Source organism: Scardinius erythrophthalmus (assembly GCF_964197995.2).
Source record: "Scardinius erythrophthalmus genome assembly, chromosome: 18".
Lineage (NCBI taxonomy): Eukaryota > Metazoa > Chordata > Actinopteri > Cypriniformes > Leuciscidae > Scardinius > Scardinius erythrophthalmus.
This window is the reverse complement of record NC_138238.1, coordinates 14081370-14102781: the sequence shown is the minus strand read 5'-3', so window position 1 is coordinate 14102781 and position 21412 is coordinate 14081370. Positions and strand designations below refer to the sequence as shown.

Here is a 21412-nt window from a genome sequence, read left to right as displayed (position 1 = left end):
CACAGGTGTGGAATATCAGGATGCTGATTAGACAGCATGATTATTGCACAGGTGTGCCTTAGGCTGGCCACAAGGCCACAATAAAAGGCCACTCTAAAAGGCCACACCCCCCTCGATCCACAACGTTGACATCAGCAAACCGCTCACCCACACGACGCCATACACGCTGTCTGCCATCTGCCCTGTACAGTGAAAACCGGGATTCATCCGTGAAGAGAACACCTCTCCAAAGTACCAGGCGCCATCGAATGTGAGCATTTGCCCACTCAAGTCAGTTACGACGACGAACTGCAGTCAGGTCGAGACCCCGATGAGGACGACGAGCATGCAGATGAGCTTCCCTGAGGCGGTTTCTGACAGTTTGTGCAGAAATTCCTTGGTTATGCAAACCAATTGTTGCAGCAGCTGTCCGGGTGGCTGGTCTCAGACGATCTTGGAGGTGAAGATGCTGGATGTGGAGGTCCTGGGCTGGTGTGGTCTGCGGTTGTGAGGCCGGTTGGATGTACTGCCAAATTCTCTGAAACGCCTTTGGAGACGGCTTATGGTAGAGAAATGAACATTCAATTTACAGGCAACAGCTCTGGTGGACATTCCTGCAGTCAGCATGAATGAACGTGTTTGGGATGCTCTGAATCGGCATTTACAACAGCGTGTCCCAGGTCCTGCCAATATCCAGCAACTTCGTACAGCCATTGAAGAGGAGTAGGGTTGGGTGTCGGTTTTTGTTTTTTTTCTCGATACTGGTGCCAAATTGATACAACCCTAAAGATTCTGCATGCATGGTGTGTAAAGAGCTGTATAATAGTTGTAGTGGTGCATGTATTCACACACCATATTTATAGTGCATAGTACATTTTGCAAAGGACACCTACGATCCCGCCCGAAAAATCAAAAATGACACATATTCGGCATACATTTCAACAAAACTCTTTATTTCACTTATACAGTTTATAAAATCAGCTTGCCTGCTTTGATGCCAACATAAAAGTTATGTGGGACATTTGTTTGTGTGTGCTTGTGTGTGTGTGTGTGTGTGTGTTTCAGAGAGAGCAAAGAGAGACAGGCTCAAAGAAAGAAAGCTTGAGAAGAGTGTGTTTTTGTGTTTTTATCATGTGTGTGTGCATGTGTGTGAATATCCGAGTGCTGATAAGGCAACATGCAGTCTTCAGTTTTTTGTGGCTTCAAAGAAAGAACAAACTGCAATGTTTGATAGCTTTGTCTTAGTTACCTACAGCAGACACAAGCCTGGGGTGGATCTGAACACGCCGTTGAATGAAAGGACAGGGACGGGTTTGGGTGGCCATGACGGTAAGGCTAAATGAAGATGAAGACGGTCATCTTATTAGTAAAGATCTACACTTCTTAGCATTCCCTTGGTAAAACACAGTTCCTAGAGTCAGCATATAGCACAGTGCTACAGAACAGACCAAAGACAAACTTTGCAACGGCGCTGTAGTATTGCTTTTACATTGCGGGCATCACAAATTCATGATCGCACACCGACTTCACATGCATTGCAACAAAATCAGGACGAAACAGAATGTGTTTGAAGATTTGATCTCTTTCCTCAACATTAAAAGACTGTCTTTTCCTGTTGTCCTAGCAGCCGAAGGATTCAAAACCCCTTTTTCAGCAGACTTCACTCACAAATTGAACCAAACCTCACATGTACAAGCTAATGAAGAGATGCAAGTCTAGCACAGCTACATCAATACGGATAATTCTTTTTTTTGTTTTACAGTATCTATGTATACAGTATGCGTTCACATTTTGTGAATAAACATATTTGTTCTTACTCTAACAAATCACACGGTAAGTCTATTGGTCAAGCACACAGTAACTCTATTCTGCACACACACTGAACTAAAGGAATGTAATGTATCTCTTAATGTACATACAACTTGTCATTGCGTACATTGCAGCATTTTCAAGACTCAATAAATCGAAAAATGGCTATGATCTCACAAAGATCCAGACGCACATTGCTACATGCCCTGATGAAATGAGATGTATTGCTTTTCTTACATTACTGGTCATGCGGGTATCTTTTTTTGTTCTTTTTTTTTCAGACATGGTCCTAAAACACAACCTCAACCTCTGATATCAGCCTCTAGGCTTCCCGGTTCCTGTCCATTTTTTTGTGTAAGGAGTGAGTGAGGGTGTATGTTTGATCGTGTCTGATGAGGTGTGGACGGGCAGAGGGATGACAATAACACTAGAGAACAGTATGATGCCACCACAGATGAAGAGGAGGGGAAGCGTCACACATCTAAAGGCTACAGGGCTCAGGGAAAGTCTTTTTCAACTCTGGTTTTCCATACAGTCACAAAAAAATATCGTTAACATCTGGAGTCGGGTCGAGGTGAGGCTTTGGAGCAGAAACTCAGAGGTGGAGAGTCAGAGGGAAGAGAGGGGACCGTTTCAGCTTCAGCCCTCTGGACTAATAACCCTGATGAACCGAAAGAAAAATATTGATGTTCAACACAGATTAAGTCATTCTTATCTGCACAGATGCTTTGGACACTTTCCATAGAGAGAGTTCAGAATCAAGTCATTCTTTTTTTAAATTACCAGGATTGCCTCAGGAGGTAAATTTTCTCGCAATAAACATATGCAAATACAACAAGTTGGGACATATGTAAAATGCAATAAAATTCACAATCTGTGATTTGTTAATTCTCTTGAACCTTGTTTTAACTGACAAAAGTACAAAGAAAAGTTTTCCAATGTTTTCACTGACCAACATAATTGTATTGTGTAAATGTAAACAAATTTAGATATTGATGGCTGCAACACACTACAAAAAAGTTGGGACAGAGGCAAAACAAAAGTGAAAAGATTATAAAGGTTAGATTATCTAACTCTTTTGAAACAGTCCGCAATGAGTAGGTGAATTGGTAATAGGTGAGGGTATCATGTTAGGGTGAAAAGGGAGCTTCTCAGTCTTTGCAAGCAAAGATGGGTCATGGCTCACCACTTTGTGCCAAATATCATGAGAGAATTGTCAAACAATTAAAAAATTCCCATTTCTCAATGCAGGATTGCAAAGAATTTACGTCTTTCACCATCTACCACATAATATTGTGAAAAGATTCTGGGATTGCAGAGAAATCTCAGTCTGTGTAGGGCAAGGCAGGAGACCTCCGTTGAATGTGCGTGACCTTTGAGCCCTCAGACGGCATTACATGAGAAACCATCAAGCTACTCTGTTAAATACAGCCACATGTGCTCAGGAAACACTTTAGAAAGCCATTTTCACTTAACACAATCTGATACTGCATCAAGAAATGCCATGAAATGCCATGAATCTCTGTTACGCAAGGAGAAAGCTATACATCAGTTCTATGTGGAGATGCTGGCGAGCTCTAGCCTGGCTCCGCCCTCCTGCGTACTTCCGCTCAATTTTATTTCCCTTCAGTACTACGTCTGGGATTGTGGTGTATTCTTTGGTTTTCTCCGATCATTTTTTTACCGGTCCAATCAGCGAACAGAGGGAGTGGCTGAGAACGATGACGTTGAGGTTGTGCGCTAGTTTGAGTATAGGGTTACGTCACGACCAAACGTTAGCGATTGGTTATGGCAGATCCAGAGTGACTCTGGGCAGATCCAATAGTTTTAAACTTCAACAGAGTACCCGCCTACAAAGAAGTTAACGCTTGTCAATGGAGAGAGGCCAGACTCTCTGTACAAATGAAATGTATGAGAGTCTGGTAGAACCAGGCTAGGCGAGCTCATCTCAGATGGTATAAAAGACAATGGGAATGTGTGCTGTGGTCAGATGAGTCCATGTCTCAGCTTGTTTTTGGGAAAAACAGACATTGAGTTCTCAGTCCCAAAGACGATTTTCATCAGTGACAGGTGCAAAAGCAAACATCTGTCCTGGTATTGGGGTGCATCAGTGCAAGCGGTATGGGTGACTTGCATTTGTGTGAGGGCAGCACTGACGTGGAGGCATATATTTGGATTGTAAAGAGACATAAACTGCCATCAAGATGACATCTTTCATGGGAAGTAAGACAATGCCAGGCCTCATTCTGCACATACTAAAACTGAGTGGTTTCTAGACACTGCACCATCAGGTCTGTCTCTTATTGAAAATGTATGACCCATCATGAAAAGGAGAATCAGGCAATGATGACCACAGACCGTCGAGTAGCTGTCTTGTATCAGACAAGACTGGGCAAATATTCCACTTGCAACACTTCAACAATTGGTATCCTCAATTCCCAAATGATTAAAAAGTGTAATTAAAAGTAAAGGTGATGTGACACAGTGGTAAACATGCCTCTGTCCCAACTTTTGTGTAGTGTGTTGCAGCAAAATCAAAATCAAAACTTGTATGCATGTACAAAATAAAATTAAGTTGGTCAGTGAAAACATTGGAAATATGTTCTTTGTACATTTGTCAGTTAAATAAAGGTTCAAGATAATTAACAAATCACAGATTCTTGATTTGATTGCATTTTACAAAATGCCCCAAATATTCTGGAAATGGGTTTGTATAAAGCATTCATTCATTCTAAAATATGATATATTTTATAATTATTTTATAATACAGAATATTATAGATAATTATTATATTCACTATACACTATGTTCTATACAAACTACTGTTCAAAACTCAGATACTTTTCAGCATGAACGCATTAAATTGATCAAAAGTAAAGACATTTCAAATATTGCAAAATGTTTTATTTGAAATAAATGCTGTTCTTTTGAATTTTATATTGAGCAAAGAATCCTGAAAGAAAATGTGTTCTGCAAAAATATTAAGAAAAACTTTGATTGATATTAATTGATAATAATAATTTTTTGAGCAACAAATCAGCATATTAGAATGATTTCTGCAGGATCATGTGACACTGAAGACTGGAGTAACGATGCTGAAAATTCAGCTTTGCCATCACAAGAATAAATTACATGTTAAAATATATATTAAAATAGAAAAGAGTTATTTTAAATTGTAATATTTCACAACATTACTGCTTTTATTGTATTTTTTGATCAATTCAATGCCAACTTATTAGCCACATAGGCATTTTCCGACATGCTAATTTTATGTTAGAAACAAGTTTATCTAACAAATAAAATAAAAAACAATGGGACAAGCTGTATAATTTTTTTATGGAAAGTGCTTTTTTTCTCTCCGTACTCACCTCTCCACCCTCTCCTCCTTCCATGCCGCCCCCATGGGAGAAGTCACCCTGTGGAACACAGACACAATTAAGATCCAAGATACAGCTGCTCCTGTCTTTAGCTCCGCCTGTCATTCATACATTCAGCAGTGAATCTTCATACAGAGCTCAATAACATTGCTTTTGTCATAGCCATACTAAAGAATATCCATTCAGACATGCAGGGATGCAGCACAGCCACAGGCCTGGACTCTCAGACACTCCCTGTGCAGAGGGACAGTGTCTCTTTACTGCAGTGTGTTATGACTGCTGTCTCTGCAGGGATGGAGGGAAGGAGGGAGGGATGTAATCGATGGCCATGGAGTTCCTGTGGAAGGTGAATGCAGCTGGCAGGCACATCTTCTTCCACAGTCTCTCTCTCTCTCTCTCTCTCTCTCTCTATTTGTTCTGCTCTTCTGCTGTGTCACTGTCCTCCTCAAAGGACTCAGTCTTAGTCCTAGCTTTCTTCTCTACATCTCCATCAAATCTTCCCGTCCTTCAACAAAATTAAAAAAAATAATGTTGCGATCTGTAACATTTGCCAAAAAGGATAGTCGTTTCAGAGGCGGAGTAAGTTAGATTTTGATGAGCGATTGTTGTGCGTACGCTAAAATCCACACCAATGTTCAGATTTATCAAAACGGTGCCTAACACAACGTTAGGTTCCAAGCAGGTGTACGCACTTTTCTTTGTGACAGCTTAGGAGTACTGAAGGTATTTTGCAGAACCGCAGAGCCATACGTCACAGCAGTCTGAGGACAGCAGCGCTAGGACCGCGGTGTTGGGGTGGAGCTTATAGCATCATTAAGGGTACGTTCAGTGGTTGGGTGGGGTTGAGCATTCATTAAGGTACAGCTTACTGTAATGGAGACGGGTAGGGTTAGTGATTGAAGCGAGGTATGCGATCCTCAGCACCACCCTAACTTCCGGTGCTGCTGTTCTCAGACTGCTGTGACGTGTGCTTCTGCGGTTCTGCAGTTACATTTAAAAGGCAATATTAATAATACGGGATTTGATACAGTGTGCGTATGCTAAAGTGTGCGTATGCTAAAATCCATGTTTTTTGGGATTCAGTGGCCCTCAACTTTTTTGACTCCAAGGTCCATTGTCCATAACAATATATTTAAATATTCTTGAAATCACACTTTATACTTGGGCTTTCTCGTATATATATTTTCAAGACTGTGGTGGGAACCCTAGTTGTTAAGTGAGTTAATTAAAATAAGAAATATCTTATTTTAATGTGTATTTTGTTTTGAAGTTATCTTTCCCTGGTTGAGAACCACTCTCTTAGATTAAATGTAGGATGGTGTCTATGCAACATTTTATAAATGAGACCCCTGGTGTCCTTAAAGTAAAGTGCACCAATGAATCGTCCAATATAATACCAAGAATGTGAACGTATATAGGGTCATTTTGATTTAATGATTATTTTGAAGCATAATTGCTCTCTGAATATCTATAATCACAGTTAAAAAGCTTATGATAACCCATTTTGAGAATGAAAACTGATCTGTGACTTCCAGAAAAGTTTTTAAGAATTTTAAGGACTTTTATGTATATTAATAAATACATATTAATGTATGTATTAAATTATGTTTTGAAGGCAAAACTGATAAGCCATGATTCCTGACAATTATTGAACTTGTTAAAATGTATAAGACCATCATTTAACATTATTTGGAACAGCAAGTCATATTGTGCAGGGAAAACATGCATTATCCATGAGCAGTTAGAAATGCACACTGCCATTGATAAGCTGTCTGAGGATGTAAAAGTGTAACTGCTTTAGTGTCATTTACATGGTCTGTCCTGCCAGAATACATGTTCTGGTAGAAGACATGACAGAGTGCACAGGCTGTTAGTTGATGCAATGGGAATGATTGTATTAGACAGGTAAATATAAGGATAGATCTGTCCATTTGCGTATTAAGTGAAGATTTGCTTCTCTTGATGATGCTATTAGTGTAGATTCAGAACAGCAATTCACTTAGTTGTCAGTGACTAAAGCTCCAGTGTTGTTTTTGTTAGCTAAAACTACATTAATTGGAATATTGCTGAAATAAACTAGAATATAAATATTAGATAACAAATTTAAACTTAAAGAAACAAACTAAAATTAGAAATGAAATATTATTTATATAATAGTATATAAATAATACTAAAACAACATGGATCTGCTCCCTTGAGTTCGGAGCAGAGGCAGAGTTTTCTTTCCAGAAAATTCCTCAACACTGACAAATCATGAACTTAAAGGGAATCCAGGTAATCAATGCAGCCATTCGATCTCATTATGCACAATGAAGAGAATGACTCCAGTGGGGATTGAACGAAGCCAACTGAACTCTGCTGTTATATAGATGGTTGCGCACATTTGCCCCATCAGTGTGTTGTCTGTCATACAGCAGTCAGCTAAATTTAAAGCTCAGTCTCATGAACCACCATTACCAAGCCCATTAAATAAGCACCTCATATAAAGCCTCATCCTGTCAACAGCACATGGGGGGGGGGGACAAACAGAATATGTTAGAAACAAAACACAGTATAAATATAGTAGCTACATGTAGTAAAGTGTTGTAGTTAACCCAGGCTAGACATGGATCCATTAGGCTAGACTTAAAGGTCTTTGAAATCCAATACACATGAAATATTAAACAGAAAGATAAATATGCCGATTAAGGACGATATCCACTGCCAGTGGAGAACCGCATGAGAGCGCTGTCACTCACCGGGTTGACCATGCCGGTTGATGCACCCACATTCTCCAGCCCCTCTGCTGTCTTCTGCCCCATCTCATTAGCACTGCCTACCGCTGTTTCACCCACAATATTCGCCTGGTCGGTGGTCCTGTGGGCAACTGTGAGGGATAGTGTATGTCAATGACTTCTCAATTCTTCAATTTCTAGTTTCTAAAGAGGCACACTTATTAATTTCTCACCTGTGTTTACACCTGACACCACTCCCTCCTTTGTCTTGTTGCCTGAAATAAACAAACATGAAATTTTCTTCATGACAATGGTGCAACAACTTCATTTTACAACTATACGGAAGAATGAGCTCCATATAAAAGCATGTAGAGGGAAAGCCAACCTATTGATGTTCTGAGTCAAAATGTGAAATATAGGCCTATTCTACGGTTCAAAAGTTTGGGGTTGGTAAGATTTTTTTTATGTTTTTGAAAGAAGTCTCACCAAGGCTGCATTTGTTTGATCAAAAATACAGTGAAAATAGTAAGTGAAATATTATTACAATTATAAATAAAATTTCTTATTATTATCATCAATGTTGAAAACTGCTTAGTATTTTTGTGGAATCTGAAACTCTTTGATGAATATAAAGTTCAGAAGAAAAGCATTTGTTTAAAATAGAAACTTTTGGTTTATTATGCCTATAATGACACCTTTGGCCAATTGAATGCATTCTCTCTCTCTCTCTCTCTCTCTCTCTCTCTCTCTCTGTGTTTATATATATATGTATATATATATATATATATTATATATATTTAATTATAAGTGAAAAATTATACAAATGCACAACACACAATAAACATTAAGCAATATACAAATATGCAAAGTACACAGATTTTCAACAATGTGCAACATACTTGAGACATTAAGACATATACATGTTTAAGCAATCTGATCTCATCATTTAATCCTGCTCACGTCTCTATTCACAGGTGATAGAGGACTATCCAGATCAGTGCAAATAGAGGGGAATTCCATCACCACTTTAAAGCTGATAAGATTCCAAACACTTCATTAACAGACGCTTCAAAGAGTTTGCCTGTCAGTCTTACATCCACCCTCAATATCATTATATTACACAGATCACAGCCTTGCTGTCATCATACATTTAAAAATTCAACACAAAGGACATAATTTCAGCTGTTCGCTTATTAGTGCAGTCTAAGCAGATGTTGAAATTGTGTAATATTTGGATGCAACCTGCTTCAATATTTCAGTATGTCTTCAATATATATTAATCCTTCACTCAGTCAATCCCTCTCTATTCTTAGAGAGTTCCCTTCCTTCTCCCTCTCTTTCTCTATCCATCTCTGTCTTTCTTTACGTGAAAGCTTAGTTTTGAGTAGTTTCTGCATGGCTGAGCACATCTGCTCTCCTGCAGTCTTCCTGTATGTGCCTTAAAGGAGATCACTCTATATATGTCAGAGTCTATCTGCACTGTTTGCTTTTCAAATACACATTTTCTGTTTGACGGAGGAACCTGAGCTGCTTGTTGATAAAGGGTTTGCAATACCGGTTGCAGTCGAGATCAGCGTAAGACACTGCGTCATAAGCTGATGCTGATGACACCGCATCTTCAGAAAATCAATGGATCAAAGGCCACTCACAGTACCAAACGCAGTAGCTTTTTCACTCACAAACAGAGAATAAGTAACCTACCTTCGTAACAATCAACATGAGTAATGATTTCACACCCTAGCGCACACAATGCCATATAAGCACTCTGAAGTCTCCTGACAACACATGCACTTCGATGAGAGCGGATTTGCAGGCCTGTGACCTCTGCACAGGTGACCTTGGTGGAGGAGTGCTTATAAAGATTACATCGCACCCAAATGCATGCTAGGTTGATTGTTGATCTGATTGGATTAGGTAAGATTACCACTGTCGATTTATAGGTGATGAAAATTACATCGAGGAGAGAGTTTTGAGTGACCGGAACGCTCTATGGTGTGTAGGTCACTTTGAGACGCTGTCCATTAAATTGGCCGTGCAATGAATCCTATTTATTCATCTTTTTACGTTGAACGGTGTTTGTAGTTTGTATTTTCTGTCTCAGTCATCTATCGTGTCCTCCTTATGCCATCTGTTCATTTCTGTTGTGATGAGCATAAGCAGGCGCTATGGGGCTACAAGCCTATGACATAACACTGAGCTCTCCACCTAATTTCTCCATCTCTCTCTCTACGGTGGCATAGGGAGCGGATGAGCGTTAGTCATCTCAGTCCACTCACAACCAGGCAAATCCTGCTGCATCGGCACACGCTCTCTCTCTCACTCACACACACACACATACGCATGGAGACGGCAAGCACAGAGGGGGAGGGAGTAAATGCTGCAGTGCTCAGCTGATCCGCTCCCTTTATGCCCCCCCTTACTTTCTCTCTTGTTCACATGCACATAAATAACAGTTTATAATGCATGCAGGATGAAATAATGTATTCATGTAATATTGGATAGATAAACAACATGTATATCTCTTATTCACATGCACATGAGTGCATGCATGAAATAAGTAAAAAAATAAAATAAAATAAAAAGCAAATCTCTGCCTAAAAATGGCATTTCTACAGAATGAATAAAAAATTAGTAATGGCACCAAATCTTGGTATAAAGTACTATGCTTTGTTAAATTGCATATTATATTATATTATATTATATTATATTATATTATATTATATTATATTATATTATATTATATTATATTATATTATATTATATTATATTATATTATATTATTATAAATGCCGAGATCTATAATGAAAACTTGACTTTATTAAATTAAATAAAAACAAAATAATTCAAATTATTAAATGTGACTGTATAAAACACGTGTTTGGGTTTATGTGTTAAAAACATTTATTTTTTAATTTTTTTTAAAATTCATCTGAAATTTTAGTGCACGCTGATATTGTCATTGTATTTATAAGCTTTTACTTTGTCCCGTTCAGGTCTGTACTACCATCACTCTCTCCTTCACCACACCCCAGGTTTTGTTCCCTGCACCATTTTCGCAGCATTGTTTTTTTTGTTTTTTATCATTCATGAATCTCACATTCACAGCTGCCTCCATCTACACTCTCACAGATCCTCAGCAGACTAGAGCACAGCCTCATTGAGACCCTCCTCTCAAAATACACTCACACACACACACGCACACACACACACACACACACACACACATATAATGAAATGCAGACTCATCCATCACATCTGTATTAAATCCATTGGGAATAATTGCAAAGACCTTTACAGAACACAGCTATTATTATCACTGTCAATACTGCATTATTTTACCCTACGTGGGACACACACAGAGAGACTAGCAGCAAACATCTGCACTTACCCACATACATGACTCCTTCCTTGGTCCTGAGAGCTGCCTCTTCAACCCCAGCTTTAGTTTTCTCAGCGGCGGCCACCACTCCTTCCTTGGCCATGGAGAATCCCTTCATTAGAGCATCCATCCTGGACGTTGAGTTGAGACTATGGCGCTCTGCAGATGGACTGGGCCTGGCAGGGTTTGCAAGGACTGACGGTGTCTGGCTAAATGCTGAAAGTTTCAGATGACAGGAGAGAGGAATACAGAGAGATTCTGCGCCGGGACAGATGGATACACGGACACCCTGGACAGAAAGCAGTAGAATGAGAGTGAGAAAGAGAGAGAGAGGCGAGCAGGCGCAAGAGAACAGGATGCAGAGAGACAGAACCTGCTGGATGCTGCAGTGCATTTAAGTCGTGCTGCGGCTACAGCCTCCACCCACCCCCCACCCCCCCCCCCCCCCCCCACCACACACACACACACACACACGCAGACGTGCACTGCTTCTCACAGCAATGTAGAGCAGACTGATTACATATTTATTACGCTCTAGCCAGCAGTGCATTAAAACCAGATGATTTTTACAATTATTGCCATCCTCTTGCACCTTGGGGATATGTGCTCTGCCTCAAAAAGGTTGTTTATTTCTTTATGGGAATTCATTTGAGTGTATAAACATTCTTATCTGGCCCATGAAAATAAATATTTTACCATTACCACAGTAAAAACATATTTGCATTATATAATATTTCTTTGTGTGAGTGTATATATATATATATATATATATATATATATATATATATATATATATATATATATATATATATATGTGTGCGTGTGTGTGTGTGAGAGAGAGTAATATGTATACTATAATTTAATGTCATACAATATATAATGTCATAAATTAATTTGCTTAGTAATATTTAAATGTATATAATAATTTTGTATATTGTATATTTTTTTGTGTATACTATTATATTTATTTTATTATATACATTACAATGTATGTAATATAATATAATCATTTGCGTAGTCATATATATACAGTATATATATAATTTATATATATATATATATATATTTATACAAAATTATATGTGATGGTAGAACCAGTGGTCCTAGCTCCACCCTCGCTGTCCACCTCCAAACTCAAGGTGTTCTTAGCCCTTCAACATGTTGGTTCTGCCACCGCTCATTTGATTTTATCCATGTCCACCGGGATGCTAGTTCTGCCTGTTTGGTGTCCTTGTCTCCAAGTTGCTACAAATCATTTGCTGTGCTACGACTCCTTTACTCCTCTGGAAGGGGGACGTGTAACAGAAGACAGACAAACATAGTCCGGGGCTAACAGAAGAGTCCATGGGGGAGTGGAGGGTGGTAGGAGCCAGGTGCATGAGGAGCCAGGTGGAGGTCCAAAAAGCCCACCATGACGAAGCCCCAGGGCGGAGTCGAGGGAGGGAGGAGCCATGGTGGAGATTTGGCAGACGACACCCAAGGGGATGACAGATGGAGAAGCCGAAGAGCCCAAGTGAGTTCAATGGTACTGGAGACCGAGGTGGAGCCGTGGCGACAAGCGTCCGAGGCATTAGGGAGCCTGAGTACTGCGGGGGAGCCAGGGAAAGGCTGAGCCAGACAGAGCTGAAGGTGTATGAGGGACAACGTCAGACAAAGGCAGGTGGGACGAGGGAGCCCGGTGGAGCTGTCAGGACGATAGTTTCAGGTGGAGCCAAGGGAGGGAGGTGCAAAAGCGAGGCCGGTGGGTCGACAGACTGAGGTGGAGCGATGGGTACCGAGGCTGGAGGCGGAGCCAGGGGATCCTCTGGGCTAGGCGGAGCTGGTGGCCTGAAGAACCAAGGCTGATCCTCACAAGATTGTGTAGGAGATGCAGAGGGACTGAAGAGACTCAGTGGAGGTAATGGCTTTCAGAGGAGGCGGAAGAGGGAGGCTGGGAGGAATCACAGGCAACATGGGGCTGGGCGGAACCAGTGGGCAAACAAGAGATTCAGGGATGGGCCCAACCAGCGGTGAACAGCAGATTCAGGGCTGGGCCCAACCTGCAGGGAAACAGAAGATTCAGGGCTGGGCGTAACCAGTGGAAACAGGAGATTAAAAGGTATTACCTCCTCAAACACCTTTAAAGAGGTCCTATAATGCCCTTTTACAAAGTCTTGATTTTGTTTTTGGGGTGTACTAGAATATGTTTTCATACTTGATTGTTCAAAAAACGCATTATTTTTCATATATTTTACATTATTACAACTCCTCTCTCCCCAGTCTGGTTGAACAGGTCGTTTTTTATGAAGCCACTCCTTCCAAAATACGAAATGTGCTGTGATTGGTTAGCTGGCCCAGTGTGTTGTGATTGGCAGCGCTTACCACATGTTCGGGAAATTTCCGGCCCCTTCATAACAGCAAATATGTAAATATAACAGTAACAGTAAATATGAGCGATGGCGTCAATTTCAAACCATTTCGGACCCAATTCAGACCCTGACAATGTTAACGAACAAGATGATTGTGCTGAAAAACATGGACTTTCAAGCATGGACTTTGAAAACATTTTCTATTTTACTATATCTCTTTACATAAATATTTTTTCTACTTAAAAACTATAATTTCGTAATTTTACTAACCCAACTAATTACTCATCCGGGCTTTCCAATAGGTTGCACATAAGAAAAAAAAAAGTAGCACGATTCTTTATGCCAGTCGGGCTACAGCTGAGAAGCTGTATACAGCTTTGCAAGAATCGCAGATAATTCCGTGATGGGCCCACGGAAGAATTCCGTGAAATGAACACGGCCCCTTAAGTTAAGGAAAAGATTGTGGGTGGGCTTACGTTTCCATGACATGCGTGACAACAACGGGACGGGTTTAGAAAAGAAGAACGGGATAGTTGGGTTTAGGAAACTTGACACGCGGCAAACCACCACCCCAACCAACCAGATTTTCTGCCTTTCATACTACTCGCTACCGTAGTCGCTCTTAATGCTACGTAATCGTGCTGACCATCACAAAAACAAAATAAAAACAGATAAACGTGTCCGTGTACACGAATCAATAGATTAAATTACGTGACCATTTCACGAACTGCCGTGAGACTGGGCTGGTCTGACAGGGTGGGGGGCATGGAATCACGATGGTGGCTCTCCATCGTGATGTCGGTCAACCATCACATCGTCCATCGACACAACCCTACAGGGCACAGACAAACGTTGAGGATATAATGTTCAGGAACAGTGTTAAAAATAAATGTTAACCTCTCTAAATTTGTCAGCCTTAGGACAACAATTCTTCCTCTTCTCTAAAGCAGCCCAACATGGCATCACCCCCTTTGTTTGTGTGTTCCCGGGGGCAAGGTTTATGCAAATTTTGGGTTTGTGATGTCAGGCCAATCTCCACAGTCAGCGGTGGGCTCCAGCAAATCCATCTTGCAGCTCGCTGGCGGTGGATGGCTGGTCACTGGATGTGGAGTGGGGTCGGTGTGGTCATCAGCCAGGCAGATGGTGAATGGGGAGTCATTGTTCACCAGCACCCACTCAACGAATCTGGCAAAGTCTTCCTTTGGACCGTCCACTGGAAGATGTGCCTTAGACCGGTCGCTCAGGCTGGTGTGGTAAAATACACAGAGCGAGTGGTCCGGGTAGTGTATTTGGCACGCTAGCTGGAGAAATTCCCACACGGGGTCTTCCAACAGACGGTATGGTATCCCTACTCCAGGCAGAGTAGCTCAACAGCTGGTAGGTCAATGGAGTGAAAAACAAAAAAAAATACAACAAAAAGAAAGGCGGAAGAAAAACGCTGCCAAAATTTACTGTACGGTTCTGACTTCTGTCATGGGTCGTTGTACACAAGTAGCGTAGGGTGCAAAGACGAATAAATCAGGGATCACTACTGACGAGTGGACATTGAACATTAAGCATGTTCCAGCCAGGTTCATCACTTGTTGGGGTACCCATAATAATAATAATGTTAAATTTATATAGCGCTTACTCAAAGCGCTTCACATATTGAAGGGGGACTCTCCTCAACCACCACCAATGTGCAGCATCCACCTGGATGGCAGCCATTGTGTGCCAGAATGCCCACTGCACACCCATGAAACATTTGCAGCGTGTTTCTGTATTTGGTTGAGTTGAGCATTTGCAACACATGTGTTGTCAAACTGATGAAGATGTTTGCTTAATTTTTTTTCTGTTTGCATGTGTTTTCTTCGGTTGCAGCGCGTTGAGCATGTACAATGTACAGCATGTTAATACATATGTTATTTTATTTTGATGATAGAATATTTCTGTTACGGTATATAGGGTTAACATTACCAGTGTTTTGTGAAAAAATTTTAAATAACGTTGTATTTGTTGCAGACCAGCAAATAGATTGTAAAAAATCCAACAAAAACAGCTGAATGATTCCTTACTTTCCATGCTAAATATATTAGAATTGTCAGCTGAAAGTCACTACTCATCAGGAATTCTTTGGTGTGATGCAATTTGATTGGATGAGGGTGGTAAATGCCAACCCACCTGGTGGCTGCGGATTGGTTAAAGGGATAGTTCACTTTGAAATTAATTTTTGATATGTTTTAGCTTACCTCAAGGGCATCCAAGATGTAGGTGTCTTTGTTTCCGCAGTAGTTTCAATTTTGATATTTTTAGGTCAAACCGTTCTTGTCTGTCAGTCATATAATGCAGGTCGATGGTCACTGTATCAAAACACAAGCACAGAGTCCAAATTAAAACAATTCCCCATCGTCCAAATTAAACAATTCCCCATCGCAAGTACACATTGACGGCCTAAGACACGAAACGAGCGGTTTGTGTGAGAAAACGAACAGTATTTATATCGTTGTTATCTCTTGAAAACAGCACACGTCTAAATGATCTGACGGCGCGGGCGGTATAGATGTATATACATAGATGTCGCCTTGGCTACGCAGTTCATTGGAACGAAACCGTAGCCAAGCGACATCTAGTGTATATATCTATACCCGCCCGCGAGCGGGTATAGATGTATACACTAGATGTCGCCTTTGCTACTACAGTTCATTGGAACGAAACCGTAGCCAAGGCGACATCTATGTATACATCTATACCCGCCCGCGCCGTCAGATCATTTGGACGTGTGCTGTGTTACAAGAGGTAAAAACGATATAAATACTGTTCGTTTTCTCACACAAACCGCTCGTTTCGTGTCTTAGGCCGTCAATGTGTACTTGCGATGGGGAATTGTTTAATTTGGACGATGGGGAATTGTTTTAATTTGGACTCTGTGCTTGTGTTTTGATACAGTGACCATCGACCTGCATTATATGACTGACAGACAAGAACGGTTTGACCTAAAAATATCCAAATTGAAACTACTGCGGAAAAAAAGACACCTACATCTTGGATGCCCTTGAGGTAAGCTAAAACATACCAAAATTTATTTTCAAAGTGAACTATCCCTTTAAGGACCACAGAATGATGATTGACACGGGAAATAGAGGCTGTGAAGGACCCCTAACGCCTGAGAGCTGTAATCTCTGATGGAATCAGACAGGGTTGCTTGTCCACTCCGCTGTGCCTCAAATGGTCAGCTGTTTCTAGGCGGGATTAAACAGTTTACAGGTTAGAGAGTGAACGAGATATTCTTGTCCATGGCATTCTACATCAGTAATCTGGAATGAAAATTATATATATATATATATATATATATATATATATATATATATATATATATATATATATATATATATATATATAACAACAATGAACCATGAGGTTTGTTTTAATATAAAATAAGTCAATATATTCAATATATTTTGTAACTAAAGAATTTGTGTGGTCAAGTAGATTAACAATTGTGTAATGCATTAAATACGATATAAAAAGTACTATACGTGAACACAAGAATTAAGATTATGGATGAAATGAGATATTCAAATGAAATAATAGCTCAGTTTAAAAAAAACATAAGGCTGAGCAGTTATGAATAACTAATGAAATATACTGTAGTAATGGAGTCCTCCTTGAATAATGCAAACATCACCAGTGATGAATTATGAATGACATCATTAATAAACTATTAATTCACTCTTTGAGTGCAAAAATGCAACCCAAAACAAGACTATGACTGATCAAAAAAGCACATAGTAAAGGAGGGGGTAAGAAAAGGAAGTATTTCTCTGATGTCAGATTACAAGTGGTGCTGATATCTCACCAACTGGGAAATGATCCTCAGTATTTAAGATATCATAAGCATGCAGAGAGCAGAAGCATTGATTAGGCTGCAGACTGCTGTGTCATCTATATCTATTATGTTCTTCCGCCAGCATGCCAGCACAACTGAGAGCTGAGAATAAGCTGATACTACACTGTCAGAAGAGCTCAAAGGATCAGAGACTCAAAAGAGGAACACGGTGCAAAAAATATCAGACAGAAATGCATCTAAAGGCATCTTACCTCTGTGCCAGTTCTTTGCAGCCGAGTACCAGCTGTTAGGCCCTATCTGTTTTTCTGAAAACAAACACATGCCAGTCAGAACATGCTTTTATGGCATACACAATGTGTTTCTGCATGCTGGGTTTTCCCATTGGAGCTGAATTAACATCAGGTGATGATCACTGATCCTACATAAAACTACAGTAAAACAAATGAAAGGACAGAGTTTGAAATATGTAGGTGGATATTGTGCTTAAAAAACTGTCTGACTTACATTATCTCACTTAAGCCTATACTCACCAAATAAATATACATGGCCATGAAACATTGTGTTATTGGATATTAAATAATTTTATCATCTTACTTGTACATTATATTAACCCTGTAAAGCCTGTCATGTGAAATAATGGTTCATATTAGGGCTGCACAATATATCGAAATATCGCAAATGTATAAATCGCGATATGCATATCGCAACAGCTTGCAATAACTGGGGTCATGAACAAAAGACAAAGAGAAAATCACTTACTGCTCTTGGCTGAATAACTTAGCTTTAATAAGAATCAGTAGCCTATATATTAAATTCATACAGTCAAAAACTAAGCAGTGTTTATTTTTACATTTGATTATTCAGTTTCTGCTGTTAAATAAACCTAATGTAGGCCTACCTGAAACCCTAAACCCTGTGGTTTACACTGATGTTAAAATAACACTTATTGCTAAAGTAAAACACTGATGTTCACTTTCAGAAGTTGTAGGGTTTTCTTGTCACAAAAAGAATGTGAAACACGTAGGTTATATAATTTTCAATGTATTTCAAAGATAATTTAAGTTTATTTTACACATTATCGTATTGCATATCGAATATCGCATTAGACCTTAATGAGTTATCGCATATCGCATTTTTCTTCAATATCGTGCAGCCCTATGATGATAAAACAGATTATGGAGCACATACTCGAGGAGGAGATTTTAGTTTCAGTTTTATTCAGAGGCCCAAAGCAAAAATATAAAATTTGGGTCAGTTGCTGATATAAATATGGCCAAAAAGTAAGATGAAATTCTGATAGCTTGCTATGTAAATCAGTGAGATCTTCATAGATCTACTTGCAAAGCAGTTGTCACTCTACATCTTTCAGTAATCTTAGTAAGATTAAATTTAAATGTTTAGTTTTAAGCTAAAAGCTCTAGAGTTTTAAATGTGGGGAGCAAAACATAGGCTATAATGCAATGCAATGCAATACAATGATGATACAACAGGTTTTTCAGCTAAGTTTTAATCAATATAGAGGTCTTAGAAATGTGTTTAGTATAATAAAAAAGTAGCCTATAGCGCCGGTTTTACTTACCTGGGTGAGTGGACTGACATAGGCCTAATCTGTTCAGTTCAAATAGTAGGAAATATCTGAACGCAGCGATTGACCAAATAGAATCAAGTAGGCCTATTCCAGAAAGCTGTGTAACAATGAGGAACAAACGCAGACAGATGGCAGGATAAGTTTTTGTGGAAATACTTTATTAAATAAAATCTTTAAACAAAGGAGAGTCAGGAGACTCAGGAGAGTCGACGAATTCTGGAAATCTGTAAAGCATTTTTCGTTCCGCGTGGGAGGTTCCATGTGGATCTGCTCATTAGTAAAGTGAAGTTCCCAAAAAAATCAGAGTCATTTAACATACTGCTGCTCAGCAATTTAAACAATAATAATATATTTTTTAAGACAATAATATGTTAAATGTGTCTTCACATGTCAAAGCTTTTCTAGAAGTCTTTTTAAAAGCTATAGAAAGTTCAACACTATACTTATCTTAGAAAATAAATTATAACATGCCCAGCACTAAAATGCCTTTCTTATCACAACATCCAAAAATTAATAATAGATAATAAGAGTAGACATTAATCCTCCTACTCTTAAAGGGGTAGTTCACTCTAAAAGGAAAATGTTGTCATTAGGCTATACTCACCCTCATGTTGTTCCAAACCTGTATGAGTTTCTTTCTTCTGTTGAACACCAAAGAAGTTATTTTGAAAAATGTTGGTATATCCAGAGTTGACGATAGCCATTGTGGGGGAAAAAAAATACTATGGAAGTCAATGGGTGCTGCCAACATTCTTTAAAATATATTTTTTTTGTGTTCAACAGAATAAAGAAACTCATACAGGTTTGGAACAACATGAGGGTGAGTAAGTGATGACAGAAGTTTCATTTTTGGGTGAACTATCCCTTTAAGTATATAGACTGCTAAAGGTCCGGTCAGCCTAACAGACTTTAACAGGAAGCCACATTGTGAAGCACAGACCGAGTGCTGGGCTTGGAGACCTGGCCCAGGAGACCCCCTGTTTGTTGTCACAGCTGAGCTCTACGCTGTTGAGGCAGTCAAGCGGAGACTCCGAGGACCACCACACCACAGAGAAAATGGCCTCTTAGTTTGACAATAACTCCTTCTCTCTGTGCAAACCCCCACCGTAAGCTCTCTAAATCTAGTCCGACCTTTTGGTAGGTGGGATGTTTTCACTCCAGGCTGAGAGGGAGCAGCTGATGTCTGCTCCGAGGATGGAGTTTGGGAGGCATGGTTTATGAAACGGGGTCAGGGCTAAGAACAAGGACTCTTGTGTGTTATAAAACCTCTTGCATTTATCACTGCAGACAATCTCTGGACGGGAAACATAGCACATATATATAGCTGCGCTGACATCTATTTAATATGTTTCCCCTTTCTTTTGGAAAAGGTTCAGAAAGGTTATTTGAGAACCCAAAATGGTTGTTCTATGGCATCGCTGTGAAAAACCCCTATTTTGAACCTTTATTTTTAAGAGTGTGAGGTTAGGGCTTTACAGAAAAGTTCAATTGGTTAACATTAGTTAATGCATTAGATATGGCGAGCTAACAATGAATAACAAAATAGATTAATACTAATTTATAAACATGCTAGTGTTCATTGTTAATTCATGTTCGTTCAAAATACTTTAATACCCTTTGACATGTCAAATGAGTTTGTTTATGTAGAAATTAACATTAATAACAAATGATGGGTAAGATGAGTTACACTTGTTACATACTATTGTAGTAACAGTAAATTATGCATAATTACAAGTAACTAACCTTAAACCAAACCCTAACATTAACCCTAAGTATGTTAATTAATATTACTCAGTACTCATTTGTATAATTACATTGTAACAATGCCTCCTTAAAATAAAGTGTAATCAAATGCTGTTGTTCATTGTCAGTTCATTACACCTATGTTAATGAATTGAACTGTACAGTGTAGTGTAAGAACATAAACTGCATAGCCTAAGTACAAGGAGTTAACATGGACTGGTAGAGCATGGTTCTAGCAAATGACAAGGTCAAATATTTAAATCCTAGTGATCACACATACTGATAAAATCTTTGAATGCAATGCCGCTTTAGATAGAGTATCTTTCAAATGCTTATGTCTAAACATGGAAATCAACCATTTTCTTGCAAAGCATCATTGTGCACAGTGTGTGCGATTGAGTATGGAAGGGTGCTGTAAGATTGCAAGTAGCACAATACATGGATTTATGGTTGTTAGTGTAGTGGCAAACAATTTTACATCACTGAATAGGAGACAACATTAAATTTCTTCCACATTAGCTAGCGGCAGATTTCCTCCTATTGTTAGAGGGTGTTGATACTGTCAAGGGAGAGGAGGGAGCGAGAGAGAGGGGGAGTGGGAACTGAGAGGGTGGGGAGAGAGACATACTGGTGAGGATACCGGCTGGTT

The 21412-nt window shown here is 39.5% G+C and overlaps 1 protein-coding gene across 1 annotated transcript; it reads right to left on the bottom strand.

Annotated features, from left to right (window-relative positions):
• Positions 1-912: 912 nt before the first annotated feature.
• On the bottom strand, positions 913-11670 carry sncgb (synuclein, gamma b (breast cancer-specific protein 1)). The gene is made up of 5 exons (XM_081392319.1): positions 11268-11670; positions 8113-8154; positions 7904-8031; positions 5157-5204; positions 913-2449 (listed from the first exon to the last, which is right to left on the bottom strand). Exons 1-5 carry the CDS (start codon positions 11650-11652, stop codon positions 2441-2443), a joined length of 612 nt encoding a protein of 203 aa, XP_081248445.1. The 5' UTR covers positions 11653-11670; the 3' UTR covers positions 913-2440.
• Positions 11671-21412: the final 9742 nt, after the last annotated feature.

What these genes read in the sequence shown, in the direction of transcription:
- sncgb (XM_081392319.1), bottom strand. Translation starts at nt 11,652, where the DNA reads ATGCACTGCAGCATCCAGCAGGTTCTGTCTCTCTGCATCCTGTTCTCT. An exon ending in GGAAGGAGTCATGTATGTGG is followed by an intron (nt 8,155 to 11,267) that starts GTAAGTGCAGAT and finishes TGTTTATTTCAG; the next exon opens with GCAACAAGACAAAGGAGGGA. An exon ending in GGTGTCAGGTGTAAACACAG is followed by an intron (nt 8,032 to 8,112) that starts GTGAGAAATTAA and finishes TATCCCTCACAG; the next exon opens with TTGCCCACAGGACCACCGAC.